The 27,663-nt window shown below is 39.1% G+C and overlaps 1 protein-coding gene across 2 annotated transcripts in view; it reads left to right on the forward strand.

The window, feature by feature from the left end:
* Positions 1-13,785, forward strand: part of ZW10 (zw10 kinetochore protein) — a 36,771-nt gene extending 22,986 nt beyond the window's left edge. The window contains exons 10-16 of one of the 2 annotated variants that reach the window (XM_069468903.1): positions 2,555-2,793; positions 5,493-5,564; positions 7,955-8,124; positions 8,932-9,062; positions 9,619-9,750; positions 10,832-11,034; positions 13,160-13,785. In XM_069468903.1, the coding sequence (XP_069325004.1) occupies positions 2,555-2,793; positions 5,493-5,564; positions 7,955-8,124; positions 8,932-9,062; positions 9,619-9,750; positions 10,832-11,034; positions 13,160-13,280 (1,068 nt within the window). In that variant the 3' untranslated portion in view covers positions 13,281-13,785. The remainder of the gene's footprint in view (positions 1-2,554; positions 2,794-5,492; positions 5,565-7,954; positions 8,125-8,931; positions 9,063-9,618; positions 9,751-10,831; positions 11,035-13,159) is intronic. The other variant, XM_069468904.1, reaches the window with a different exon arrangement.
* Positions 13,786-27,663: the final 13,878 nt, after the last annotated feature.

Below are 27,663 nucleotides of genomic sequence, written 5' to 3' on the forward strand. Positions count from 1 at the left end.
TTGTTCTTTGAATGTGCTAGGTCCACTTGGTTGCAGAATCTTTGAACCTCTTGTTCCCTCTGCTTGGAACATTCTGCATTAGAACAGGTACCCACATGACTTGGTTTTTAAAAAGTGCTTCCTGACCACTTTTTAAAAAATTGTAACCTCCCCCTATTTGTCTTACCCCTTCCTTGCTTTATTTTTCTTTATGTTACTTATTATTAATATCAACTAACATTTTGTATGAACTATTTATTGTTTCTCCGTCTCTAGAAAGTAAGCTCCATGAGAGGAGGGTTGTTTTTTGTTTTTTTTTTTTTTGATATTTTGTTTACTGTTGTTGTATCTCCAGCACCAAGAAAATAACCTGGTACTCTGGTACTTATTACTATATACTCAGTGCTCAGGTGGTTACCGAGTACCTTTGGTAAATGAGTTAATATATATCCCACTTACCTCTATCCCAACTCCTTGATGTAAACAATACTGTTACTGTATTCCTCTGTGACTCTGGGCTTAATCTTCTCACCTTGTTGAGCCTCATTTTCCTCTTCTGTGTTGTGAGAGAATTGAACTAGACAAATCTCTGAGCTCCCTACTCAAGTAGTTCTGACATTCTATAAAACTGCATTTTTCCTGAATACCCGAATCCTAATGTAGCTTCCTCTAGGTCAGGGCTTCTCAGCAGTGGCACCGTTGACGTTTGGGACCAGGTAATTCTTTGCTGTGGGGGGCTATCTTATAGGATGTTTAGCAGCATCCGTGACCTCTATCCACTGGATGCCAGTAGCACCTCTCTCAACTGGGACAACCAAAAATATCTTCAGACATTGTCAAATGTCCCCTGGATGACAAAATTTTCCCTAGCTGAGAACCACTGCTCTAGATTCTAACCTGTTTTTTTTCTCTTAGCAATTAGGCCCTGGAATTAGATCTTCTGAACTGCCCAACTTTGAAAAGTTCGTTCTCCTTTTTCTAGAAACCATTTTCAGCTTCATTGCTTTTCATAGTCTGTATGTCAGTTCTCTTTATTCCCTTACGTATATTCGTCATTTTCCCAAAAGATGTATAAAGTTGTATTTTGTTGTTATTTGTTTTGTTTTTACATTTTGATTTGAGAGATGTCATATTAGATTTTACATTCTTCCATCTTAGTTTTCTTTCCTTTCTCATGAATCACTTTTTTGAATCATATGTATTCTGGGCCCACTGTTTTTCAGACAAACATTAGCATTTTTTAATCTCATCTCTATAATTACGTTTTTTCATCCATATTCTAATCTTAGCCATAATTTTGGACTACCCAGTCCCTGACATTTGTATTCTCATTTAAACATCATACCAGCCCTGTGAAGTAGATATTATTATACCATTTTACAGATTAGAAAACCAAGTCTGCTGACTTAAACATTTTTATTAGACTTTGAACCTTTTCCATCAGAAATTTTCCATCGAGGCCTAGGATTTGCAGAGTAGAGCTGCTATTTTTGCAGTGGGAGTAGGGAGCCTGCTGCTTCTACCTGCTTAGTCTTTCTTTTTTTTTTCTACCCTCAGGCATTTTTGAGAAGCAAGATTTGAAAGCCATTATTAGTGCAGTTTATTCATTTTATAATGAGAAAACAGATCTAGAGAGGTTAATTGGCTTTATGAAAAGTTAGGAAAAAAAAAAATCACTGTTTCCAGATTTATGGCCTACTATTCCTTCAGTTAGTCCCAACCAAGTCTAGGAATTTTCGTTCTGTATAAATGTTAGGGAGACTTTTTTGGTTTTGGCTTGAAGTTTTTTTTTAAGGGGAGGATATGTTATTCTGAATGAGTTATTTCTTAGACTAAGCCAACACATATGCCTGGTGCAAAATAATTTGTTTAATAATCTTGACATTGGAACACAAAATTATACTGTTCTGTTCTAATAGTCTAGTTTGAGAAAGATGACTTTTTTGTTTGATTTTAAGAGAGAGTCTTACTCTACCTTTCAGGCTGGATTTCAGTGTTATACTCATAATTCACTGCAGTCTTGAACTTCTGAGTTTAAGCAATCCTCCCACCACAGCCTCCTGAGCAGCTGGAAATACAGGCATGTGCCACCCTTGCCTGGCTTATTTTATTTTTTTATTTTTTTCATTTTTTTAGAGACAGGCTCTTGCTATGTTACCTAGGCTGGTCTTGAGCCTAAACTCCTGGCCTCAAGTGATCCTCCTGACTCAGCCTCCTGGGAAGCTGGGATTACAGGCATGAGCCACCTCACTTGGCTCTGAAAGATGATTTTTGAAGGTCTTTTCATGTACCTGAAATCTTAGGCCAGTTGCACAGCTTTGCTATTTAAACCAAGATTAAGAGTGTTTGGAAGAATTTCATAGTAAAGGGGATTGCTTATTTCTTACAACATGCTTTCATCCAAGATAAAGCAGTCAGTAAAATACTGTCGTATTTACTCAAATCTTTTAATTACTCTGTAGAGCTATAGCTTCATCATCATGGAAACAACTAGTATCTTATTCCTCATTGTATGTTTACATTTGAATTATTCTGAAAACAACACATTTTCTATGTTTCTATGTTTGAATCTTAGATTACTCCTGATGCTAAGATAAGTGTGCCAGACTTACCCATCCCTGATGAGGATAACAAGCTAAAAGTACAGAAAGCATCCATACCTCAGTACAATGAAGTGGTGAATTTAGAGTCTGAAAATACATTGGACCAACATTCCTTTTCGTTGCCTGCATGCCGCATCAGTGAATCTGTGAAGAAATTAATGGAACTTGCCTATCAGACTTTACTAGAGGCAACGACCAGTAGTGATCAATGGTATGAATCCTGAGTTGTCTGAAAAGGGCAATGACTTAGTTAAATGCCTATCCAACTAGACATTTATTAAGAAAATTAGCTGGAATTCTTTGGGTTTTCTTATCCTACGAGTTAATTTTTTTTCTAGAAAAACACTGTGTTCCACATAGATTTATATTGATCTCTGACTTTTATTTACAATAACATATAGATGTTAGAGCAAGGTATGAGAAGTAGATGCACTTATATGGATGGACAAGTGGGTTTCTTTGACAGTAAAAATTGTTGATCACTTTTTAACAAAAAGCTCTTTTTGTTTCATTTTTACTTATTGGAATTGAATGATATATGAGAAGCAAAGAACTTAGAATACTAGCTGGAAAATGATTAATACTCAAATGTTTATTATTATTATTATTATTATTATTTTAGAGACTGGGTCTTGGTCTGTCACCCAGGCTGGAGTGCTATGGTGTGACTATAGCTTACTGTAGCCTCAAACTCCTGGGCTCAAGGGATCTTTCTGCCTTAGCCTCCTGAGGAGCTAGGACCCTAGACACAGGCCACCACATCCAGCTAATTTTTTTTAATTATTATTTTTATAGAGACTGGGTTTCACTGTGTTGCCCAGGCTGGTCTTGAACTCTTGGCCTCAAGCAATCCTCCTGCCTCGGCCTCCCAAAGCACTGGGATTATGAATGAACCACCATGCCTGGCCTCAAATGTTTATTATTAGTGGTGGTGGTAATAGTAATAGTCATATCATCTGCTCCAGCTTGCTCTGTCTCTTTAGCTTAACATTCTTTTTATCTTTTGAAATCTAGGCCCTAATTAATTTATATTTTAAATGTTTATCTTTAAAACAGTAACAATTTGTTAGGCAGCCAAAGGTAGAAGGAAAAGAATGGAACATGCCAAAAGGTCTGGCTTTACCTTTTCAAGATGACTTCTAATCTACATTGCATTCAGGTTACCTCAAACTCCATTCCATATCTTGTACTTGAATCTCTTTTTGTTTAATAAGCTCCTTCCCTTCTCCTAGACTGAACTGTGAAGAAAATAGTAGACTGTGACCCAAATTGATTGCAGAGCAGGTTTACAAAAGCCTCCTTAGTTTGAATCTCTGTTTAGCAGTTTTATACTTCCCATGCTCAGAGAAAAAAACAATTTCAGTTAGGGATTGACTTAATCAAATTGCATCTTTAGATGGGCTTCCAGAGTTTCAGTTTTTATCTCCCCATGCAAACAAACCCCTTTATTTTATTCTGCTCTACAAAGAACATGTTTACCAAGATACTTCTATGGCTTTAATGAATCATATTCACAAGTCCATCCCAGAGTTAATTACAAGTAGGAAGAAAAATAAATCCTTATAAAGGAAGTGCATAATCCTTTCACAAAATGAATATAGAAATGACTATTTCTTAACATGACATTCTCCTGAAATATACCAGAGCAGAAGTTAGAGATGTGGGGCTATCCTTCTTAAATTTTTTGAGAATGCAAACCTCCAAGCAGTATTTTTGTACACTGAATATCTATGAACATTCTTTCCACTAGTTTTTAATGGGACAAACAAAACCACAACTACGCTCCCCCTTTTCATTATCAAACCTCAAATAGCAACATATTTAAAAATAAAATGAAATAATTTAATCAAATATTATAGTAATCAAGTAATGATGGTGTTTTGGGGTATGACTTATTTTTCTAAATATTTGTGGAATTCCTATAAGCTTTCAAGGTGCATAGTTTAAAATATTCTTATGTAGAGGTAAGTTACACAAACCTTATATTTGCTCTTTTAAAGTGCATTTTACTAATAATCTTTAGGTGTTTTAAAGCTAGATTTAAAGGGCAAAAGATCTTGAGAGCTAGAGTCTATCCTAGAAATGTTGATTCATCTCCTTGCATTGGGGTAAGAAGGAGAAAAGATGAAAGCTGAAAGTCAGATTGATTCTAAAAGAACCAAGTGAGTGCTTTTATTGATACCTTGCCCTTTGCAGAGTGCATCAGTGGGTAGGTGACATTTGCTTGAGGCTTAGTTAGATTTGTTACTGAAGGGATACTCTGGGTACTGGCAGAACAGAAATTGATAAATGGAAAAGAGGCTTTGGTTGAATGCTGCTATTCTTTTTTTTTTTTTTTTTTTTTTGAGACAGAGTCTCACTCTGTTGCCCAGGCTAGAGTGAGTGCCGTGGCGTCAGCCTAGCTCACAGCAACCTCAAACTCCTGGGCTCAAGCGATCCTCCTGTCTCAGCCTCCCGAGTAGCTGGGACTACAGGCATGCACCACCATGCCCGGCTAATTTTTTCTATATATATTTTTAGCTGTCCATATAATTTCTTTCTATTTTTAGTAGAGATGGGGTCTCGCTCTTGCTCAGGCTGGTCTCGAACTCCTGAGCTCAAACGATCCGCCCACCTCGGCCTCCCAGAGTGCTAGGATTACAGGCGTGAGCCACCACGCCCGGCCGAATGCTGCTATTCTTAAAACTATTAACAGATCCCAGTTTTTAGAACTGCAGTCTGGTTAGCAAATACTGGTTGAGAATATATTTCCATCAAGATTAATGGTGTTTTCCAATAGTTATCAAGGCAGGTATTCTCTGCAACTGTAGCTTTAGCTGACTCTAACTGAAGGTACACTTTGTTTGAATTTTTTTTCTTATTTTCAGTATATCTTTATGCATGTCTGTTAAATTTATGTTTTCCTTTTAGTGCTGTTCAACTTTTCTATTCAGTGAGGAATATCTTCCATTTGTTCCATGATGTTGTACCGACATATCACAAGTAAGTGCCACTGTATCTCATTTCTATATGTCTAAAATGTTTGTAATTTAAGTTAAAACCAGTAATTTTATATTCTCCCCAAAGATATTTTGGTTACTAAAATTCACAGTAAAATGCAATAAACCATTTAAAAACACGTATTCATAGGACTTGGTCATTCATTACTAAATTAATAAGGATACCACAATCTTACGATATAGTGAGTGATGCAAATTTAAAAACTCAAAAGAACTTTACCTTGTTTTGTTGCTGGGTATTTTCAGAAGTACATTACTTTACTTGGTTAAAAAACAAAAAGGGCATCACTTCATACTGCTATTCAGTAAACATACCACGTTTTCCCTTGGCATTCATAGCGCTGCAGACTTAATACCACAAGAGATTGCTATTTAACTGTCAAGTAAGCTCAGCTACTCTTCCTAGCTATTTTAGGCAGTATTTACCTGACATCTTGGGTTTTAAAAGTTTTTTTTAGGCTGGGCGCGGTGGCTCACGCCTGTAATCCTAACACTCTGGGAGGCCGAGGCGGGTGGATCACTCGAGGTCAGGAGTTTGATATCAGCCTGAGCAAGAGCGAGACCCTGTCTCTACTAAAAATAGAAAGAAATTAGCGGGCCAACTAAAAATATATAGAAAAAATTAGCTGGGCGTGGTGGCGCATGCCTGTAGTCCCAGCTACTCAGGAGGCTGAGGCAGAAGGATTGCTTGAGCCCAGGAGTTTGAGGTTGCTGTGAGCTCGGCTGACGCCATGGCATTCTAGCTCGGGCAACAGAGTGAGACTCTGTCTCAAAAAAAAAAAAAAAATTTTTTTTAATGTTAATCTGAAAAGTTATTCAACTCTAAGTCTCTAGGATTTTCCTTTGTTATTTGAATTAATTATAGGTTAAAAACATTAACCTATCAATGTTTTTGATAATATGTCAGCAGACCTATTCCTTAGCCAAGGACTCTGCTTTCAAAGATAAAAATCAGTTTATTATTTGAATTATTTTTTAGTTCAGATTTTTGAACAATTGAGATGTTTTTAACTAGGCCCACCTGTTGTTTTTACTGTAAAAAAACTTATTTATTGTGAACCTTATTGTTTTTATTTGTATTCATTCTCTTTGCTGCGGTTTAAAATTTTTATTTCATTTTCTACCTAAGTAAAGGAAAAGAGAAAACATATTTGGGTCAGCTGACAGCCTTGTCCTTAGGGATTCAGAGACATTAGGCTCAGAAGTTTTTATGGCTCAGAAACATTTTTCACACTGTTGTGGAATTAGATTTGCCTCTTTCTACTTTGTATGATCTTAAGAACTTGTACTAGACCAAAAGTTCACAAACTTTAGTGTGCATTAAAATCACCTGGAAGCCTTGTTAAAACACTGATTGCTGGATCCATGCCCAAGTTTCTGATTCAGTAGATGTGGGATGGGGCTTGAATTTTTAACACATTTCCAGGTGATGCTGATGTTGCTTGTCTGGGGACCACACTTTGAGAACCACTGTCCTTAAATAATGGTTCTCAGCTTTGGCAGTATTTTAGAATCACTTATGAACCTTTAAAAACAAACACATTTGCCTACGCCCTTCTCCTAGAGCTTTTGATTTATAGGTCTAGTGTAAGACCCAGGTATGTGTATATTTTTAAAGCCCCACAAATGATTCTGATGTGTAGCCCAATATTAGGACAGCTATCTTAGATTATTGGGTTTCTGACTTGTATATCGTACTCTGACTTTGAGTCGGCAAATTAGAAAGTGTTACTTGAATGACTGTTAGTGGATAAATAGTACAAATATAAGATAAGGTTTCTTCCCAAGCTGGGTAGATAGACACTATGTGTGGAAGAATTAAAGCTGTGATTTTTCAATCTTGGATGAAAATTCATATCACCTGGGAAGATTTTAAAAAGTATAAATGCCCTAGTTTCACACTCAGGGGTTGTGACTTAATTTGTTTGGGGTGAAGTCTAAACATCTGTATATTAAAATTTCCCAGGTGCATCTAATCTATAGTCAGCTTTGAAAACTAGTGAATTAGAAAGTAGTTAAGTGTTTCATTATATAAATGAAATAGGAATTTGGAGAAACCTATATTTCCACAGACATATCAGTGTAAAATTTAAAGGGAATTATGCACAACTCTGTTAGGTTTCTAGTACAGAGTTGACTCAGGTGAACATCTTGATTCCCTTAATCTTTCATTAATCACTGGGATAGTTTTATAGGCTAAGATCCTATTCAGCCAGAACAACCTCACTCTGATTGGGAGTGGGAATGATGAGATTGCATCTTGTTATGTACAGCATTTACAAAGTAGACAATTATTAAAGCCTAGAAGTACATTAGAGGAAACTTCAATAATTAGGTGGTTTCTTTCTTTTTCTACCCTTCCTCCTGGCCTAGGGAGAACCTTCAAAAACTGCCCCAGTTGGCTGCCATTCACCACAACAATTGTATGTATATTGCTCACCACTTGCTGACTCTTGGGCATCAGTTCAGATTACGTCTTGCCCCCATTCTTTGCGACGGCACTACTACTTTTGTGGATCTTGTACCTGGCTTCAGGAGACTTGGTAACTGATACCTTAAATGTGGGAAAATGTGGATCATGCAGCTTGTCAGCCTAGTATCTTTGTAATTTTTGAATGAGAGAGTTAGGTAGGAATTAGATGGCAGTCCTGAGCTGTATTGGAAATTGGGAGGGCATTTAATTTGCAAATGTTCCCACTTATTTAATTTTATAAAGTGTATGTAGTCTTTGCAGAAGCATTACTTTTTCAAGACATGATTTCATGGTACATTAGAGTTCTGAACTGCATTGCTGCTGTGCACTGAATTCACCAAATCAGAATTATGTCAGTAGAATGACACATAATAAGATTTGTATTGTGACAATTCTATTAACATTGTTGGTAGGAGCTCACTAATGTCAGTGTTGGTTCTTTTACAAAACCCCAAGTTGGCTCCCCCCTCCTACAGCTCCCTTAGTTTTACTTGGGATTATTATAAGTCAAAAGAAATGAAACGTTGGGTAAATCAATATGTTTATTTTAATGATAGCCTAAGAAAAGCAGAGAATCTATATGGTTCCCTTAGCTTTTCAATTCCTGACTTTTCCCTTAGGTGTTGTAGATATATCAGAATAGTAAGTAGCTCCTTTTTCTATATAAGTAATTTTTCTTAGCTGACTCTGACTCTAGGGGTCAGAGGGACTGGCTAATGTTTTAGAAGTGATTGTTTCTAGTATCCTTAGGGCAGCTTTATGACATTATGTAGCAATTATTTTTATATAGGCAGAGCAGTCTCTCCTCTTACATCCAGGTTTTGCAGTGTGTAATGGAATGGCTTTTAGAATTCTTTATTCTGTTTTCCCTTTATAGGGACAGAGTGTTTTTTGGCCCAAATGCGGGCACAGAAAGGTGAACTTCTGGAGAGATTATCAAGTGCTAGGAACTTTGCAAATATGGATGATGAAGAGAATTATTCTGCAGCAAGTAAAGCAATCCGGCAGGTGGGAGGCTGTTGATAGTGCTGGAATTTATACTCTGTCCTTAGATGCCCTTTTTTTTTTTTTTTTTTTTAAAGCAGCAAAGAATAGGTAACAAGTAGCTTGGTTGGTTTCCCCACTTCCACCCCCTTTGGAAAATCTAGATACCTTTTACAGTCATATTTAAGAACTTTTCCTTTCCCTGTCCCACCAAGGCAACAGGAAGCTATCTTTCCATTGACCCAATAATGTGACTAGTTATCTATTAAGTCTGTTGTAGCAAGTAGTTGATTCATGAACTTAGATTTGGGAAATTTGAAATTGGCTTTTATCTTAAAGCCTTTCTCTCTTAAGTGATTATCTTTTTAGTGCAGTTTCCCTTTCTTCAGGATGAGTATTTCATTTGTCAGGGATATCACTAAGGTTAAATATTCAAGAAGCATATATTCTTGATTACTTTACCTCACCTTTGTATAATGCCTCTTTCCCCATTCACACACAAATGATAAATGTAAAGCTGGAAAATGTGAGTTGTTGCAACAATCTTTCTTTCAGGTAAATGGCTATATTCTTCTTACAGGTACTGCACCAACTGAAGAGACTTGGAATTGTGTGGCAGGATGTCCTGCCAGTGAATATTTATTGCAAGGCTATGGGGACTTTACTCAATACAGCAATTTCTGAGATCATTGGCAGAATCACTGCCCTAGAGGTAAGGGCCTTGAGATGCTACACCAGACATGAGATGCAATTCTTGTCCCAGTTGTGACTTTACTAAGAAAATGTTGAAGTCTCATTTCTAGTCAACACAGATGGTAGAAGAAATTGTTCATGTTTCATGTCTAACTCATGCTGTTATATTTTTTAGTTTTGTTTTAGTTCTGTTTTGCTGGAAACTTAATCTCTTTTATACCTCTATGTAAGAAAGAATAGTATTGCACTGCTTCTCAACTTAGTATCTGTAAATTATGAATGAGGAAGTTGGAAACTGGGCAGTGGTCCTGAGGCATATAGTGAGAAGTCATTTAATTTGCAAGTGAACTCTATAATTTAGTGAAGTGAATGCAATGTTGTGCCAGTACCACTTTTCCAACATATTGTTGCAGTTGAGATTATATGTGTGATCCTAAAAGAAAATTGGACTTGGCCCGCTGATGCCTCTAAAGCATAGATTGTCTAAACCCTTATTTGTAATAACATCCCCTACTTTGCAACAAGCTGTGCCACATTCTACTGCAGAAATGGGCTCTCTCATGTAGCCAAACTAAATTACTGACAATCTGTTGAAACATATTTTGTGTCATTCTAGCATTAGGAATATTGTCAGAGAACTGATGAAATCTAGTGTCTAGGCTGGGCGCAGTGGCTCACACCTGTTAATCCCAGCACTTTGGGAGGTCAAGGCAGGAGGACTGCTTGAGGCCAGAAGGTTGAGACGAGCCTCGGCAACACAGTGAAACCCCATCTCTACCAAAAAAAAAAAAAAAAAAAAATTAGCTGAGTATATTTGCTCATGCCCATAGTCCCAGCTACTCAGGAAGCTAAGGCAGGAGGATTGCTTGAGCCTGGGAATTTGAGATTACAGTGAGCTATGATCAGGGCACTGCACTCTAGCCTGCGAGACAGTGTCTCTAAAAAAAAAAAAAAAAAAGCTTGTGTCTAGTAATGTGTACTAAATTGGTTGGAAAAGATATTGCTATAGTTGACCCACTTGGACAACATGCATCAAACATCTGCTGCCCTTTCCCCATTACTAAGCTGGCCTGGTTGTGTTTCCTTTGCACAAAAATTAGGACATCTCTACTGAAGATGGCGATAGATTGTATTCCTTATGCAAAACAGTAGTGGATGAAGGACCCCACATATTTGCACCTTTATCGGAAGAAAGCATGAACAAGAAATATCAAGAAGAGGTTCCAGTCTATGTGCCAAAATGGATGCCATTCAAAGAATTGATGATGATGTTACAAGCCAGCTTGCAAGAAATCGGGGATCGGTGCGTGTAACCCTTCTATACTCGCCATAGTACAAAAGAGTACTATTGGCAGGAGTGCTTTTCTGTTTCTTACAGTTACTCAGAAACAGGTTTCATATTGAGTAGCAGTAGTTGCAGCCTTTTCCTGATTTATCATAGTGTGCCACTTTCTCATATTTCATAACATAAGACTTCTCATTCATATTATTTTGGTCTTGAACATGTGGTTTTGATATTCTGTACAAATGATCTGGCATTTGTAAGAATTACAGCCTTCTGACACCTGGATGGAAATTGTTGTTTGGCAACAATGGATGCATTGGATGCATTTTAAGAATGACATTGATACGTTAACAGAGAAGTGACTTTTGTCTGTCTGAAATATTCAGCATCAAACTATTGTTTGATTGACCAGCAGTCTTTCTGGTCAGTTAATGTTGCTGTGCCCACTAAGTGTATGCTATGTCATATCATGGTGTGCAGAGGCCATTGGTACTGTATAAAACAGAATAGATGGGAGTTAGTAACACATCATGGATGCTTTTATGTTGTCTTGGTAGATTATTGATCAATATGCATACCTTGCATGGAGAACTCCCTGTAGAGGCCGTGAGGTCCATCTCCATCCCTATGGCTACTTGTCTATCTGTTTTAACTAGGTTCACTACAGACATCCAGTTACATTAGACCAGTTGTCCTATATGTATCTGAGTTGTCTGCTGCAACTGTTCATTTGTGTAACAATGTAAATGAGATTTCTGATTGAAAAAAAATCACATCAAAATATCTCTAATCACATTTAGTACAACGTTTTAATTTATTCATTTGTTATTTATATCTCCTTAGTGGGTAAAAAAGATGCCTTTAGGTAATAGGTTCCAGAGGGTAGGCAGCAGATAAGAATTTTTCTTTCTGCTGTTAAAGGGCCTTCTTGCAGCCTATGAATGATCATTAATTCCTTGTTATGAGAAAAATTACAATATTGATATATCTCAACTTCTTTTCTCTGCCTAGGAAAATTTTCTTCTCCCAGAGATTTCAATAAATGTAAGGCTACTATCTAATTGAGAAAATTTTTTACCAAAGAAGCTATTTCTAGACATGTAATTTAAACATTTTAAAGTTATAAAATATACATATGAAGGAATACAGCATATGTAATATATATTCACAGTTTAAAGAAAAAGAATAAATGTTTGTGTACCTATTACCCAACTTAAGAAAAATAATACCAGTACCTTTGAAAACTCCTGTGTACCCTTCTCCAAATGCTCTCCATGAGGGGTAACCACTATCTTGAATTTCATGTTATTTCCTTGCCTTTCTTTTTATAATCTTACCACATTTACACATATTACTAAACAATATAAAGTTTAGACTTGCCTGTTTTTGAACTATCTGTAAGTGGAATCTTCTGTCATTTGTTTCTTTTATTCAATATTATGTTTTTGAAATCCATTCATGATGGTATGTATAGCTGAAGTTCATTTTCACTATTGTGTCATATTCCATTGTACAAATATTTCATAGTTTATTTGTCCTGTTGAGTCACATTTTCACTAGTATTTGGAATTATCAGACTTGAAAATTTTTGCTAATCTAGTTGGTATGAAATGATAGCTCATTGTCATTTTAATTTGCATTTCTATAAATTTTAATGAGGTTGAACATCTTTTCATTGGTCATTCATGTTTCTTCCATTGTAAAATGCCTTTTTTTTTTGCCCTTTAATCTAATAGGTTGTTTATGGTTTCATTATAGATTCATGGGAGTTCTTTATATGTTTTTTAGACCAGTCCTTTGCCAGTTAAAATTTTTTGCCTGTGGTTCACTTTTTAATATAGTTATAGAGCCTAAGGCATGAGAGTGTGTGTGGTCATGATTATTAAGTTCAGAGAGGGCTTAGTGAGTATAAGAATAAGGAAGAACTGTCTCATCTTCCTCACTTGGTCTCTTCATCTAGTTATGCTGATACCAGATGTAGCCAGTGAGCAAAGAAGTCAAAGGTAATGAAGGGTAGGAAGTATGCCCAGGATTTAATTTCTGTTTAAAACAAATAAGCATTTGGATCAAATAAGCAAATTTTAAGTCCTGCTTATACTTCAGAGACCTAATAAGAAAATGAATTCTATCTTTTGTTTTGCAGGTGGGCAGATGGAAAAGGGCCTCTGGCAACTGCATTCTCTTCCAGTGAAGTAAAAGCTTTAATTCGTGCCTTGTTCCAGAACACAGAAAGAAGAGCAGCTGCCCTTGCTAAGATTAAATAGCTCCATCTTCTTGAGAAAGCTATGACTTCTTGACTATGTGGATTCCTCCCTTGGCATAATTACCCCCTTAAAGACTTCTTGGAATCACCCATAGGTTTTGGTGAACCAAAATATCATGGAAGTTTGACTTGACAAAAAAACATCTTACCTCCTGGCCTATATGAGGCTTTGTGTAAGAATTGGATATTAAGATACGTTGTCTAGTAAAGCACCTCAATTCATTGACATTCTAGCCACCCTCTTTTGATTAGATTCGAAACTGTCAGGCAGCATTATTTCATGCTGCTTCCAGCACCCCCTGGGAACTATGTACATTGTAAATGTAGGCCCTAGCTTTGGAGCAAGGAATCTGGGAGATTCCAAGAGTCAGGGTAGAGAATTTGTGAGCAAATGGGAAATATTTTTGGGGGGGTGGAGGTGGGAAGTAGGGATACCATATTTAGCCTTGTGGGAATTACGGAGACTTCTTGTAATATTTTTTCTTTCCAATAAATAATGCTTTTTAGAGTTTAGGGTGACTGTTTTTAATAACATGGGAGCTTTGACAAAAGAGACCAATAAGTTATCTTCCTTTCTATGTCATTCTTTGTGTTGAAGTATATGACACTCACAGAATACTCACTAACTTCTCTCCTTTCTTTATAACACTACCTGGTAATTTCTCAGAATTCCTAGGACTCCTAGGACTTTCTATAATTATAAATTGTTTGCACTTTTTGCTATTTCAACTAAATTTTATTTTCTTGGTTGGACTTTTTCCACCTTCTCAAGCTCTACTGTTTCTACATTTTGTCAAATGGCAAAGTTTTTAATTGCTGAAGTTCCTTTGGAAAGTATGTGCTATGAGATGCTAATTCTGGGCTCTATAGCCTAATCCTTTGTTTGATGGACCTAAGTAATCCTTCAGCTCAACTTTTGGTAATTTTAACTCTTTGCAGCCATTGGAGGAACTTAAGGTTATCTTGGACTTCTCTAGGACTCTGGATTGTATATCTTCTTACCAAAATATAGTTTCCTCTCCAGAAAAGAGGGTTAGAGGTGTTTGATCTTTATGTGCTTTTGAGGCAGGTGCTGTCTGAAGGAAGTAGCTAGTACAATGGGAGTGCTTCCTTACTCCTTAGTTTCCTAATCCTGTACACACATAGAACAAATTGTTTTTCCTCCTGCCTTCCAGTATTCTCTGCCTTCACCCTCTTGGTCTTAGTTCTGGCTCAGCACCTTTAATTAAGTCATTCTGGTTGCTTAGTCTTTCTTTTTCCAATTTGAGTGTCATAGAAGAACTATTAAGAAAGAAGACTGGTTTTCTTTTTATAACAGGACTCAGCTGTGGTTAACAATAAGCTATTTGTCTATATTCTGCATGTCCTACTATGAGAACTCCGAAAAGAATTGTCTGAACCAGCTTTGGGTGTTTTTTTTTTTTTTTTTGAGAACAAAGGACTTGGCTTTCTTAAGAGAGCAGGAAGGGGCCCTTTTCACAGGTGAAGAAAATATCCATTTTTGAAAATTCGCATAATTTCAGGTAGCATTACTTTTCTCAGCAATTGACAGAATGGGGAACTAAGGGCAGAACTGAAATAAATGCATCATAGGCCTATTACATAGAACAGCAGATTTCTTTTGTTCATAGAAGCTATTCCTGATGCTTGACAGGTATAGCAATTTGGAGGTGGGATCTCTTGTAACTGAAAAGCATGCTCTTCACTCCTTCCCTCCCCACGGTAACACAGAAAACTGCATTGCAGTTCTTAGGCTGTGTAGGTGCAGTCCCTTGGAACTATTTCCCCTAATGAATAGTTTATATACTACGGCACACAGTGCAGGCAGACTCCATCCTCTTCCCTGGCCAAGGCAATTGATAGTGGAAGATGAAGTGAATGTTCATTCTGGTTAGGGATGAATCATCGATTGAGCATGTGGGAGTTGGGTCTGGCAGCTCTTACAAAACCTGTAAGGGTACCTGTTCTGATTGGGAACCTGAGTTGGGATGGGAGTAGAACCTTCCTTTAAGAAAGAGTGTGTAGATTATGGGAGAAAGGGAACTGTAAGGCTTGAATTATTCAGCGCATCTGTGGGCTAAGTAGTAGAAACCCCTTCTCAAATAGCAATCAGAATTATGCAAATGACTTTGAGACATGAAATTCAAGAAATATGTCCCAAGATTGTAAAAAAAAAAAAAAAAAAGAAAGTTTTTATTAAAAAGGCAAGTCTGCAAACAGCCTAAATCTGTGAGATTACTGCTAATGGCTCCTGTTTCTATGTGGATCCTGAATTGTTGGTGACCTGTTTCATGATCAGTTTTGCAAAAGCGTTTCTCTCTGAAATGGAGATCCTCCAGATGGCACTCTTTCCTTAGCCTGGGAGCATGGTAGGGCATGTAGACCCGATCTGTGGAAGTGGAAGCCGGAGAACCTGTCCATTTCTCCCTGAGCTTACATTTTGGTCTACTCTGGAAAGGTCATCCAGACTCTGAACAACATCTATACTTTAAGCTGCAACACACTGCTGAACAATCACTTATAAGTAAATCAAACAGTATTTTCTTTGATAAATAATACTGTTAAAGGAGATGTGGATAATCCCTTTCCCATGCTATCACTTAAGGCAATGATTCCTGGGTTTTTGTGGGGTTTTATTCTATTGTTATCTGAATTCCCAAGATTTTGTCTCTATTCTGAAAGTACTGAGTGGTATACACAACTACACAAACACACACACACACACACACACACGCACCCCCAACCCGCACACCCAAGGGTATTTTTGTAATCATAAGAAAATTGGCCCAAAGAAATAGTATGTTCAAGCTCCATACCTAGTTTGTGCCACAGATAAATGAAGGTGCATGTAGGAGTAACTTCTGAGCTATGGGAGAGAGCTGTAAATGCAGGAAGGGATAAGCCTGTTGGAAATTGCCTCATACAAAAAAACGTTTTGGCACAAAGTAGCTCTATATTGGGTTTTGGTGCCCACAGTCTTCCTAATCATAAAAATGATTTTGAACATTTGTCTTGAGATAACTTCCTCCTAAATCTATGTATTTTGCCAAAGCCTAAAATTTCCTAAAAACTACAAAGCCCCAGTTTTGAGAGGTTTTCCAATTATTGTATGGTTTAGGCAGAAATTCCTCACTTAGTTGAGAGGAGTTTGGTTAAGAATTTTGTGATATCACAAGCTGTAACTGGATATAGCCTTAGATGTCTCAAAACCAAGTTATGAAATCTCTCCCTAGAAGTTGGGGAGGAGGGCAGTAATTCTGATGAGCTATGTATAAGTTCTTCACTCCTCTTCAGGAATTAGATGCCCCAGTTTTTTTGTTTAGCACAAAAGAGTTGGGTGGGAGTAGATGCTAGCTACTCCAGGTACTGAAGAAAAGCCAAGGCCAAAGACACCTACCTCCTCCGTTGCCATGGGCTTCTAAGTAGTTCTAAAACTTTCTATATTCCTTCCATTCATATTTATTGGGTGCCAGGCATTATTCTAGTCACTGAACAACGACAAAACTGCAAAACAAAAATTCCCTGTTCCTCTGGTAATATAAATTCTAGTGAAAAAAGATAATACATATGAAATAAGTAAATAATATAGTATGTTTGAAGATGATAAGTGCTAGGGAAAAAATTACTTGGGGTGATGAGAATTAGGAGTTTCAGAGAAGGGGGACAGAGGGTGAGCTGCAGTTCTAAATAGCATGGTCAGTGGGCGTCCATGAGAAGGGGAGTAAGGTGCTTGGATATGTGGGTGGAGACAATGCTAAGCAGAGACACCAGCTTTGCAAAGGCCTAAGGTGGGAGGAGCATGCCTGGTGAGCTCAAGGAATAGAGGAGAGTGAGGGAGCATGGAGGCAGCATGGAGGCTACAGAAGTAACCGGAGAGGGGGGCAAGGTTGTAGGCCAGCATAAGGATCATAGGTTTTTGTTTTTACTCTGAGTCAAATGGTAAACACTTAGAACCTTAAAAAAAAAAAAAAAACCTCTTAAAAAATAGAAACGTATAAAAGTAGAGAAAATAGTATGGCGAACCCCTGTGTACCCATCACTCAGCTTCAACAATTATCATCACTTGGCCAGTCTTGCTTCATCTATGCCCCTCCTCCCTCCCTCCCTGCCCACATTCCAACACTCACTGGAATGTTGAAGCAAATGGCAGGCAGTATACTTCAAACTCAGGGCTCATTCCATAGTCTGTGCATTTTGTTTCTTCAGAAGCTTTCTCTTGTTACATCCTTCTTTCAGCTCTTATCATTCCCCTGGCCTCTGCCCCCAGGAGCTGTCCTCTAGCTGCCTGCCTCCCTCCTCTTTCCCCCAACCTCACTTCTCTATTCAGATTCACCCTAATATATCCATTCCACTCCCATCCCCTGAACACTTGATATTAAATAGCAAACACCTCAAAAGCAGCTGACAAGTGACTCAAGCCTCCGCTTCTCCTTTGTGTCCTCCTCCCCTATGCCGAAACCACTTACTCCAGCTAATCCAATCCCATAGTTTCTGGGTGTTCAAAAGGTGCATGGAAGGCTTTCCTCTTGCTGGTTATTTGATCAGAGAGATAAGGATATCTCTTTTCCCCTTAGAACCACATTGTCCTGGGTTACTTCCACAGGGAATCAAGGAGACATGGTTACCCAGCTCCACCTACTGAGTCCTAGCACTGGATGGCAGTTAGAGTCTGGGACTGGCTTGGTTTAAGGCAGAGCCACCTCTTCCCTACGATTGGTCTGAATGTAGTGGTGGGGAGTGGAGTAGCCACTACTGGCTTCTGTCTCCCATTCCCTGTTCCTTACTTTAGAAATGCTACTTTTAGGTAGTTCATTTCTCCATCAGCCAGGAAGGACGTGTTGAGGTTGGCAGACCCCATCAAGGACAATAACTACCATGGCTTCTAGCACTTCGATGAAACCTCAGACGCATGGCCTCCTGGCCAGGTGTCTGCGGTTTCATATTGTTGGAGCATTCATTTTATCCCTGGGGGTCGCAGCTTTGTATAAGTTTGCTGTGGCTGAACCAAGAAAGAAGGCATATACAGATTTGTGCAGAAATTATGATTCTATGAAAGATTTTGAGGAGATGAGGAAGGCTGGTATCTTTCAGAGTGCAAAGTGATTTTGGAATATAAAAAATTTCTTTAGATTGATTTACATAGAAGTTTGTCACTGATCTGTGTTCCTGAGCTATGAATATTTGGGCTGAGGAATAGTTTCTCTTGGTAAGTAAATAATTAACAAATAAAAAAAAAGAAATGCTGCTTTTAAAAGAATAGCAATCATTTTCATTTGCATGAAGGGCTCTATTTATGCTCGATTACCATGTAGTATGATAAAAATGGTGTATAACATTAAATATATCACTAATTATTATAAATTTCATTTATTTCAACACTAGGCTCTGTTCCTAAATACAGTTTAAATAGTTTATCATATTTGTACTTACATTGTTGTTTAAAACTTAAAAAACTAGGACTTCTTGCTTACCAAGTATCTACATAGTAATCTATTCTAGGATCTTTTGTAAAATTGACTTCAGTTGTATTGGTCTGAAGTAGCAATAGATCTTTTGTCCCCTTTTTGAATATTAGGGCACTTGCTCGTCGTAAGGGCTATGTAACATGATTTTGTGATTGCATCTGCAGTTTCTTTTAAGTCCCATGGGATATACTTCATCTGGGTCTAGAATTGTGAACTCATTTAAAACACAGGTTTTCTTTTCCTATCTTTTCACCTATCTTAGGCTTCATTTTCCTCTCAGCTACATTTGTTCTATTCTTTCCAGATTGAAGATAATTCTCCTTGATAGAGAATATAAAAGCAAAATACTGTTTAAGCCTTTCAGCTTTCTTTCTGTCATTTTTTTTAACATCAAGTCATCAACTCCAAGCATAGTCTCTTTCTTGTTCCTTTTCTTTCACTGAAAAGAATACCTCCCCCACTGATCCCTTGAAATAATGTTTTTTATAAACTTTAGCATATTCTGGGCTTTGATCTTCCTGTTACCATTTTTCCATGTTCAGGCCATTCTTACAGTTTTGCTTATGAAGGGACTGTTGTTTTGTTTTATGTTGTTTCATAGAATTCATTGCTAGTTTCCATCTGTAACTGTACTCCTGTTTTTTATTGTATCATTATATTTTATTATATGGTCAGATTTTCCATTTTGAAAGTCCTCCATCCTTACCCTTCTTTCATATCCACAGTATAATATCTCTTTCTCTTAAAGTCTATGGCCATGAGATCATTTTTGGCATTTTTCTGTGCTCTTTGGAATATGCTTTTCTAAAGTCAAGGCCTGTGCCTAGGCCACACTATTTCTTCCCCCATTGTGACATTTGCAATTGTTCTGTAACTGATGTTTTGGATTAAAAATTGCCCGTTTACTTCTTAGACTTTTTGAAAGGTAGTTATTAGTAAGGCAATTAAAAAACACATTGGACATTCTGATTTTTAGCAGAGTGGGACCTCTAGCTGACTTATGGAAAGCTGAAATCCCCTACATCCCTGTGACAACTTTTTGTTCATTTTAGAAAAACATCAGCTATCTCTTCCAGCTGGCTGGGTTGTGCTGTAGTACATACGTGTGGCTGTATTGTTTCTAATTCTTTTTTTATTTCTTTTCACCTATGTGCCCCATTGTTTAATGTCCACTTTATCAACCTATGAGAATTTAACTTGAGGTACCTGAGAACTCAATAGAGTCTTAATTTTGTGGGGTTTTTTGTCTTTTTACTAATTTCTGACAGCAAAGCAGTAAGAAGGAAAGAGTAGTTCAGTCATAGGAAATGCAGACCTATTTGACAGCTTTTTTTTTTTCTAATAAAGACAAAGTCACAGTCTCATTGAGAGAATAATGTTATTCTTCCAATGAAGCTAGGACAGCAAACACCTCCTTTTTTAATTTGCGATGAAGTTTGCTTCAGAGTAGAAGAAAAGGGCTCCTGAGAAGCCCTTATTCTTAGTTCTCTGTGTTTTTTAAATATCTGCTAATCGTGGGAGAGATTGGTAGGAGCTGTAGGTGGGGATAAAACGGGAAAGGGAAAAAAGGGCAGAAGGGAGCTTGTTCTGATCCTTTGTAGGATTTTTGCTATAGCCAGCTGATCCACAGGGACTTAGATAAGAGGATGGACGGAAGAGGCAGCTTTTGGAGAGATGAAGTGCCAGCGTGGGCTGTGGGGTCACACTGACCTGAGTTTCATACCCAAATTGACATTTACTTAGCTCTGTGACCTTGGGCCTGTTACTTATTCTTTATCAGGACTCAGAAGGCTGGGTGCAGTGGCTCACGCCTGTAATCCTAGCACTTTGGGAGGCTGAGGGGGGAGGATAGCTTGAGGCTAGGAGTTCAAGACCAGTCTGGGCAATAGTGAGACCCTGTCTCTGCAGAAAATTTTTAAAAAATTAGCTGGGCATGGTAGCACATGCCCATAGTCCCAGCTACTCAGGAGGCTGAGGCAGGAGGATCGCTTGAGCCCAGGAGTTTGAGGTTGCTGTGAGTTATGATGATACCACGGCACTGTAGCCCGGGCAACAGAGTGAGACTCTGTCTCAAAAAAAAAAAAAAAAAAAATACTCAGAATCTTCATTTGTAAAATGGGGACAATAATATGACAGAACATGAGAAGAGTAGATGCGGTAATATATGTAAAACACACAGCACTGAGTAGTGATCACAGAATGTCAATTCCCAGTATTCAGTACTTTAAGCTCAATGCACACAATCTAGAGCTTAATAACACAGGCAGTTCTTCAACTGAATTGGAGCTCCTTTGAAAGCAGGGATACTGTCTAATGCTTCTCTTGTTGTAAAGCTGGGCAGAGAAGCTTAATAAACATGGACTTATTGAGGTCAGCCCCCATACAATGTGTGGCAGTATAGCCCAAATAGAAAATGGGGGTGTCCACTTGTGGCATGAGCTAGAGTATCCTTTAAGCAACTCCTGAGACCTCTAACATGAGAAGGATTTGATTTTGAGTTTCAGGAGAGCTTCTTCCCTTGGCGGTATGGATATTTGTGTGTGTGTGTGTGTGTGTGTGTGTGTGTATCTCCTGGTTTTTTTTTTTAGAATTCATACCATCTGGAGGCACAACTCGCCTCAAGCTCTTGTTATTAGGACCCTTTAGTAATAACTGAGAACCTGACAGTGTCCCTGCAACACTGCCAAATTCTTCAAGGCCAGTGAAGAACCAAATAAAGACCCAACCATCCCAGTGCACTTGGCATTTGGCATATTTGATTTACCTTCTAATTTTTTGAAAGTTGGTCTTCAGTTTTGATAAAATAACTTTTAAATGGAATAGGCAGTTAACCAAAACAACCAATTTCCCCACAATTCTGGACAAATAGAGTTTAATGTATGACTTTATTATTATTGTTACTGGAGGTGGTTTTCCCTTTGGTTTTATTATTTTTGAGTGAATGTGGGAGGGTTTAAGTAACAAGCATTTTTTTTTTTTAACTAGGAAATAAAAAAAGAGGTACACTTTTTTTCTCAAGGTCTATATGGGTGTCTACAGCCAGGTGAGGTGGTGAGAGGTGGGTCCTGGGGACTGTTTAACAGACCCTCCCCTCCTCACCCAAGTCTGGCAGGAGAAATGAAGGAGAGGGACTTCTGAGCATAAAGCTGAGGTCTCCAGTCAGAGACACAGACAAACCGGGCGAGTGTGTGATAAATTCAGTGGGACAGAAAGAACTGAGAAAGGAAGCATTCATCTTAACATGCACAGAATCCCATAGAGGGTGTGGCAACATCAGGCTAGTGTGCATTTCATAGTTATTTTACTAAAGTGACTCATGCTCGTTATCATCAGTATTTGGTAGGTGGTCAGAATTTGCACTGGTGCCTGTGCCTGGTTGTGAGGGGCTGTGTGGGGCCTGGACCTGCATAAGCCAAAGACTATGTTTTCACATTTAACCCTAAGAATACCTCTGTGAAGAAGTTATTATTCATCCCTGTTTTACAGATGGTAAATCAAGGCACAAAGAGGTTAAGGGTCGTGACTGAGGACACGTAATGGGTAATAGTAAAATTAGGGTCTCAGCACAGGTTTTTTCACTTCTAGAAAGGGTGCTCTTTTTGTTGTTCTCACAAAAAGTCCTCCTCATCCAGGGGTCTTTCTGCCTCTCATCTATCTCCAGATACATTATTTTGCTAGGCTGCTGTAACAAAATAACACAGGCTGGGTGGCTTAAGTAACACATTGATTGTCTCACAGTTCTGGAGGCTGCAAGTCCAAAGTCAAGGTCTCTGCAGGGTTCGTTCCTTTTGAATGCTCTGAGGGAAGGATCTGTTACAGGCCTCTCTTTTTTTTTTTGCCTTATGGATGTTCATCTTCTCTTTGCGTCTTTTCACATGGTCTTCTCTGTGTGTGTGTCTCTGTGTCCAAATTTCCCCTTGTTGTAAGAATACCAATGACATTGGATTTGGGCCCATCCTAGTGGCCCTTTTGTTTTAAACTTGATTACCTCTGTAAAGAGATAAAGCTCCAAAGAAGGAGCTACTCAACTGAGGACTTCAACATATGAATTTTGAGGGGACACAATTCAACCCATAATACCAAGCAAATCTCCTACAGGTCATGCACCCCAGCGCTGTGCTTTAGACACTATGTTTACACTGATGGGATTTTTCCTATTGCCTCTTACTGTCTTTGTCCATTTTATTTAATCTGTTAACTAACAGCCTTGAGTATAGTCACCTTCAAAGAGGGCCTGCTCACTGGAGTGAGCTTCAGGTCAATAAAGCATTCAGTGGGCTCTAATTTAATTAGCCAAGTTACCATGACAGCTGCTTTGTCACTCTGATTTACACACTGGCAGGGAGCAGAGACAAGACGGGCAGAGCTCACTGTTCATTCCAGGCATCACTGATGCAGCCGTAGGTCTTAGGAACTTTGCTTCTGTTCTGGCAGGAAAAGAGAGGGAAGCTGAAGGGGCATTTAGGATTTTCTATCCTGGATATGTCTTTTGAAATTAAATGGAAACCAGAGTAAGAATCAAGGGCCTGCAGCTTCATTTCCCTCTTTCCTCATCTTGCCACATATCAACCCAGCTATCCCATAATTTCAAAGGGTCTCGAAAATCCCCTTCACCACAGACCTTCGTAGCCTGTTCACTGGATTTGTCAGCTGCTCTCACCCCACCCATCTAAGCCAACATGGTTCCTTAAACCTCTCCCCGCCTCCTGCTTCTGAACACCAATCCTAGACTCACCTCTCACTCCCAGGACCACTGACCTTATAAATCTCTCACTGTTCTTCCCCCGTCTGTGGGAACCAGCTGTGGGAAGGGGAGAGAGCTCTAGGTGTGCAGTCAGAAGAACTGGATTTCATTTACGGCCCTGTCACCTACAGACCAGTGTGAACTTGGGCAAACCATTTAGCTTCTCTGCTCTTAGTGTGGTCACTAATCAAATGGAGATAGAAATCTCTAGCTTTCTTACCTCAGGGTGGTCATGAAGACAGAATAAACTTCAAAGGAGCAGTCCTGCACAAGCTAACAGAAAAACGAAGAAAACTAATTTTGCTTATGTTTTATCTACCGTATAACTGGGATCATTTTGTTGTCTATGTTCTGCCTGCGTGTGTCTGAGTTAGACTGTTTCCCAGAAAGTGGAGCGCTTTGTACAATGCCTAGCCTACATTGTATGCAAACAGGCATCAAAGACTTGGGAAGATTGATGAAAGCCAGTTTTGGGGAATAAAGAAAAGACTGGTGGGTGAAAGAGTGGGTATCAAAGAAGGTTGCCCATGGAGAGAGTGATTTATCTTCTCTGTGTCACAAAGGTGTTTACACTCATGCCAATCATTAAACATTGATTTAAAGCATTCAACAACTGTTATTGACCTACAGCAGATGTTTAGGAAGTTATTTTTGATTAGCCCCTTGATTAATATTTTTTGCTGTGCCTTTGTGTCTTAATTAAAGCAGATGAAAAATATCCTATGTGTTCAATGTTGACACCACTGACTCCCTGTGTGGGGAATTGTTCTCATAGTTCATATTCAGCTGAGTATTTCATAAGTTTAAGTCTTTAGATATATATTTGAAAGGCTCCCAAAGTAAGCAGCTTTTAAACAAAGTAAAAATGAGCTTTAAAAATGAGCAGTTTGGGGGGCATTTTAATTTATATAATAGTATGTAAATTATAAACTTCATATTTAATCTCTGAGCTTCAGAAATAGTCGAGAAAAAATGGATCGTTCTTTTTGGCTTAGAAATAATTTCCTAGAATACAACTTGGGTCATTTTTTGTCTGAATATTTGCACAAGGGAAGCCTGTGTTCCCTTTCCTCCTGGGAGTGCGTGTTCCCGCGTGGGGGGAAGAGAGCTGCTTTCCCCTCCCTCCCACTCTTTGTTGTCGCCATGGCGGCAGCTGCAGGGAGGCTGCAGTACAGGGACACGATGGGGCTTTTTTTTTTTTTTTTTTTGAGGACTATGATGTACCAGTTACCGGACAAGGTGCTAGGAATAAATATACCTATACAAACAGAAGCCACTAATTCTGAATTTGGGCATTAGGGGAGAAGTTTTGGGATGGGTTGACAGTTGAGCTATATCTTGAAGCACCAGTAGTTTTCCAATTAGGGAAACATGAGGGAAAAACATTCTAGGCTGAGAGCACAGCCTAAGCAAAAGCATGGGGGTAGGAGTGGAAATACTTGAGGAATATTCTAGAGCTTTGATTGTAGTTGGAACATAGGGTACACGGAAGCAAGGATGCAATGAAACATGAGGCCAAGAAGATTAGTTGGGACTGAATCATGAAGTACATTGGATAATTAACCTAAAGAGTTTGGATTTGGTCTTGCCAGTAATGGGTGAATCAATGAAGGTTTACGTGAGGAGCGGAGTGGCCTGTTCCGACCTATGTTTAGGAGGGAACCCTGGTAGCCACATGAAGGATGGGTGGTGTGGGGGAGAGAAGGAAGGCTGGGAGGTTGTTGTAAGTGGGGTGGAAATTTCCTGAGTGTGCAGGATGGTGGGGGGCAGGGAATAAAATAGATTGGCATCTTTACATGTTGACTGAATGATGGATTCAATAAACCTTTACTGAACACATGCAACAGGCCAGACACTCTGAGGTTAAGGTGACAAAGGTGAAGAGGACAGGATGTCGGCTCTTGAGGACTTACTGTCAACTGAGGAGCCAGACACGGTTTAACTCTCGCCACGTACCATGACGTGGTGCGTCTCTACTGGAGAGGCTACACCGTGTGGGGGCTGCCTGGAGCACCAGTGAAGGTAGAGGGACATTTAACGTGGGTCTGAAAGGATGGCGGCAGGCTGATCATGACTCCAGGCCACTTATTAAAAATGTTTGCCATTGCTCTGGGGACAAGGAGTGATCTTAACTATGGCTCTAAATGCTCTGGCTGGTGTGGCCCACACACTGCTCCAGCCTCTGCTCCACCATCTCCTCTTCACTCTCCCACTCTGCCTCTTTCAGTCCCTTGGAGGTACCACACTCTCCTGCCACAGGGAATTTGCCTGTTGCCTTTGTCTAGAGCATACTCTCCTTTCCTGGGTCCCAGCTAAATCTGCCTTCTTTGGGGAAGACTTTCCTGAGTCTTCCGACTCAGTCATGTCTCAGGTACATGCTCTCATTAGCACCTTGTATCTCTCCTTCATAGCACTTTATCAGAGTTATAAATTTACATCTTATGTCATCCTTTGATTTATGAATGTCTCCCCCCACTAGCCAGAATGCTCTTTAGGGCAGGGATTGTGTCTGGTTTTGCACACCATTGTGTCCTCAGTGTTTGCACAGTACATAGTACATCCTCAATAAATATATATTGACTGATTGATGGGCTAAAATAATTAATTGAAAGAAGGCATTTCAGGATTCGGAAATGGCATAAGCAAAATTTATTCTGTGGGGCTGGGCATAGTGGCTCATGCCTGTAATCCTAGCACTCTGGGAGGCCAAGGCGGGAGGATCGCTCGAGACCAGCCTGAGCAAGAGCAAGACCCCGGTCTCTACTAAAAAAATAGAAAGAAATTATATGGACAGCTAAAATATATATATAGAAAAATTAGCCGGGCATGGTGGCACATGCCTATAGTCCCAGCTACTTGGGAGGCTGAGGCAGGAGGATTGCTTCAGCCCAGGAGTTTGAGGTTGCTGTGAGCTAGGCTGACACCACGGCACTCTAGCCAGGGCAAAAGAGCGAGACTCTGTCTCGAAAAAAAAAAAAAAAGTTCATTCTGTGGATATTCTAGGAACGACAAGTGGCGGGCTTATGGAGGGAGGTTAAAGGAGAACAAAAGAAGATGCTAGCAAAGTATGTTGGATAAACTTAGAAAGAACTTTCTGTGCCATGCTAAGGACACTTTGTTCTTCCCCCACCAGAGACTGCACTAGAATTGTTGCCTTGACTGAATTAGACTATAAGCTCCTTGAGGGCAGGGGCTCTGCCTGTCTTGTTCATTAATGTAACTCCAGAATCTAGAACAGTGCCCGCAGCACTTGGTGGGGCTCAATAAACACTTGCTGAATGAGTGAGGGAATGAATGAGCAAATGAATGAATGCTCTCATTGGGAAACTATGGGGAGCCATGAGGGTTTTTAATATATTTATGTTTGCTCTTGGAACTGTTACTTTGGCTGCAGGGTACAAATAAGAAGGGTCCATTTTCATTTATTTTATTCTTCTGTATTGCTAGTTGAATTTCTGAATTCCCTTCAAAGGAGTAGAGGTACATACTGAGTAGAATGGAATAGATTGGAGGCAGGAGATCAGCTGGGTGGCTGCTGTCCTGGCTGATGCTGGTGGTTGGCTAGGGGAGTGGACTTGGGGCTGGAGGAGGAGGTATATTTGAGAGAGATTCAATTTGAGTTACTGGGTGGAAGGTAAGGAATTGGAAGTAAGCAAAGATGACCCCAGGATGATTCTATTTTCCAAGGACAGGTTAAAATTCTCGCCAGCAGGGTCTTTTTGGGGAGAGGGAGGAGGAGAGAAGGCTGAGTGGGAGCCCCTTCCAGGCCCTTTAGGACCCTTATGAGGAGGTTGCCCTCCATACTTACTGCGTGTTCCCTCCTGTAGACTTCGGTCAGAATGACAAGGCAAAAGAGCATGCTTAGAATGCAATATGCTAATAAAAAGGCAGCTGATTATCATATGGGACCACATAGTTTTTCTTTTCCTTTTAAATACACTTTTATCTATTTCTTTGTATTCAAAGCAAGTAAAATCCCAACAGTCACTAGGGGTTTGTTCACTGCCTATTGATATGCAGCAATGGTCTGGAATAAGTTAACTGGAATAAGTTAACATTTTCCTAAATTTTCACTCTTTAAAGCTTTTCTCTTATTAGACATAGGATCCATTCATTCTTCATTGAGAAAACCACTCTCCAGAGGGCTGAATGGGAAGAGGTGTGTGGTTGGGCCT

The sequence above is a fragment of the Eulemur rufifrons genome, chromosome 6, assembly GCF_041146395.1.
Source record: "Eulemur rufifrons isolate Redbay chromosome 6, OSU_ERuf_1, whole genome shotgun sequence".
In the NCBI taxonomy this organism is placed as follows: Eukaryota; Metazoa; Chordata; class Mammalia; order Primates; family Lemuridae; genus Eulemur; species Eulemur rufifrons.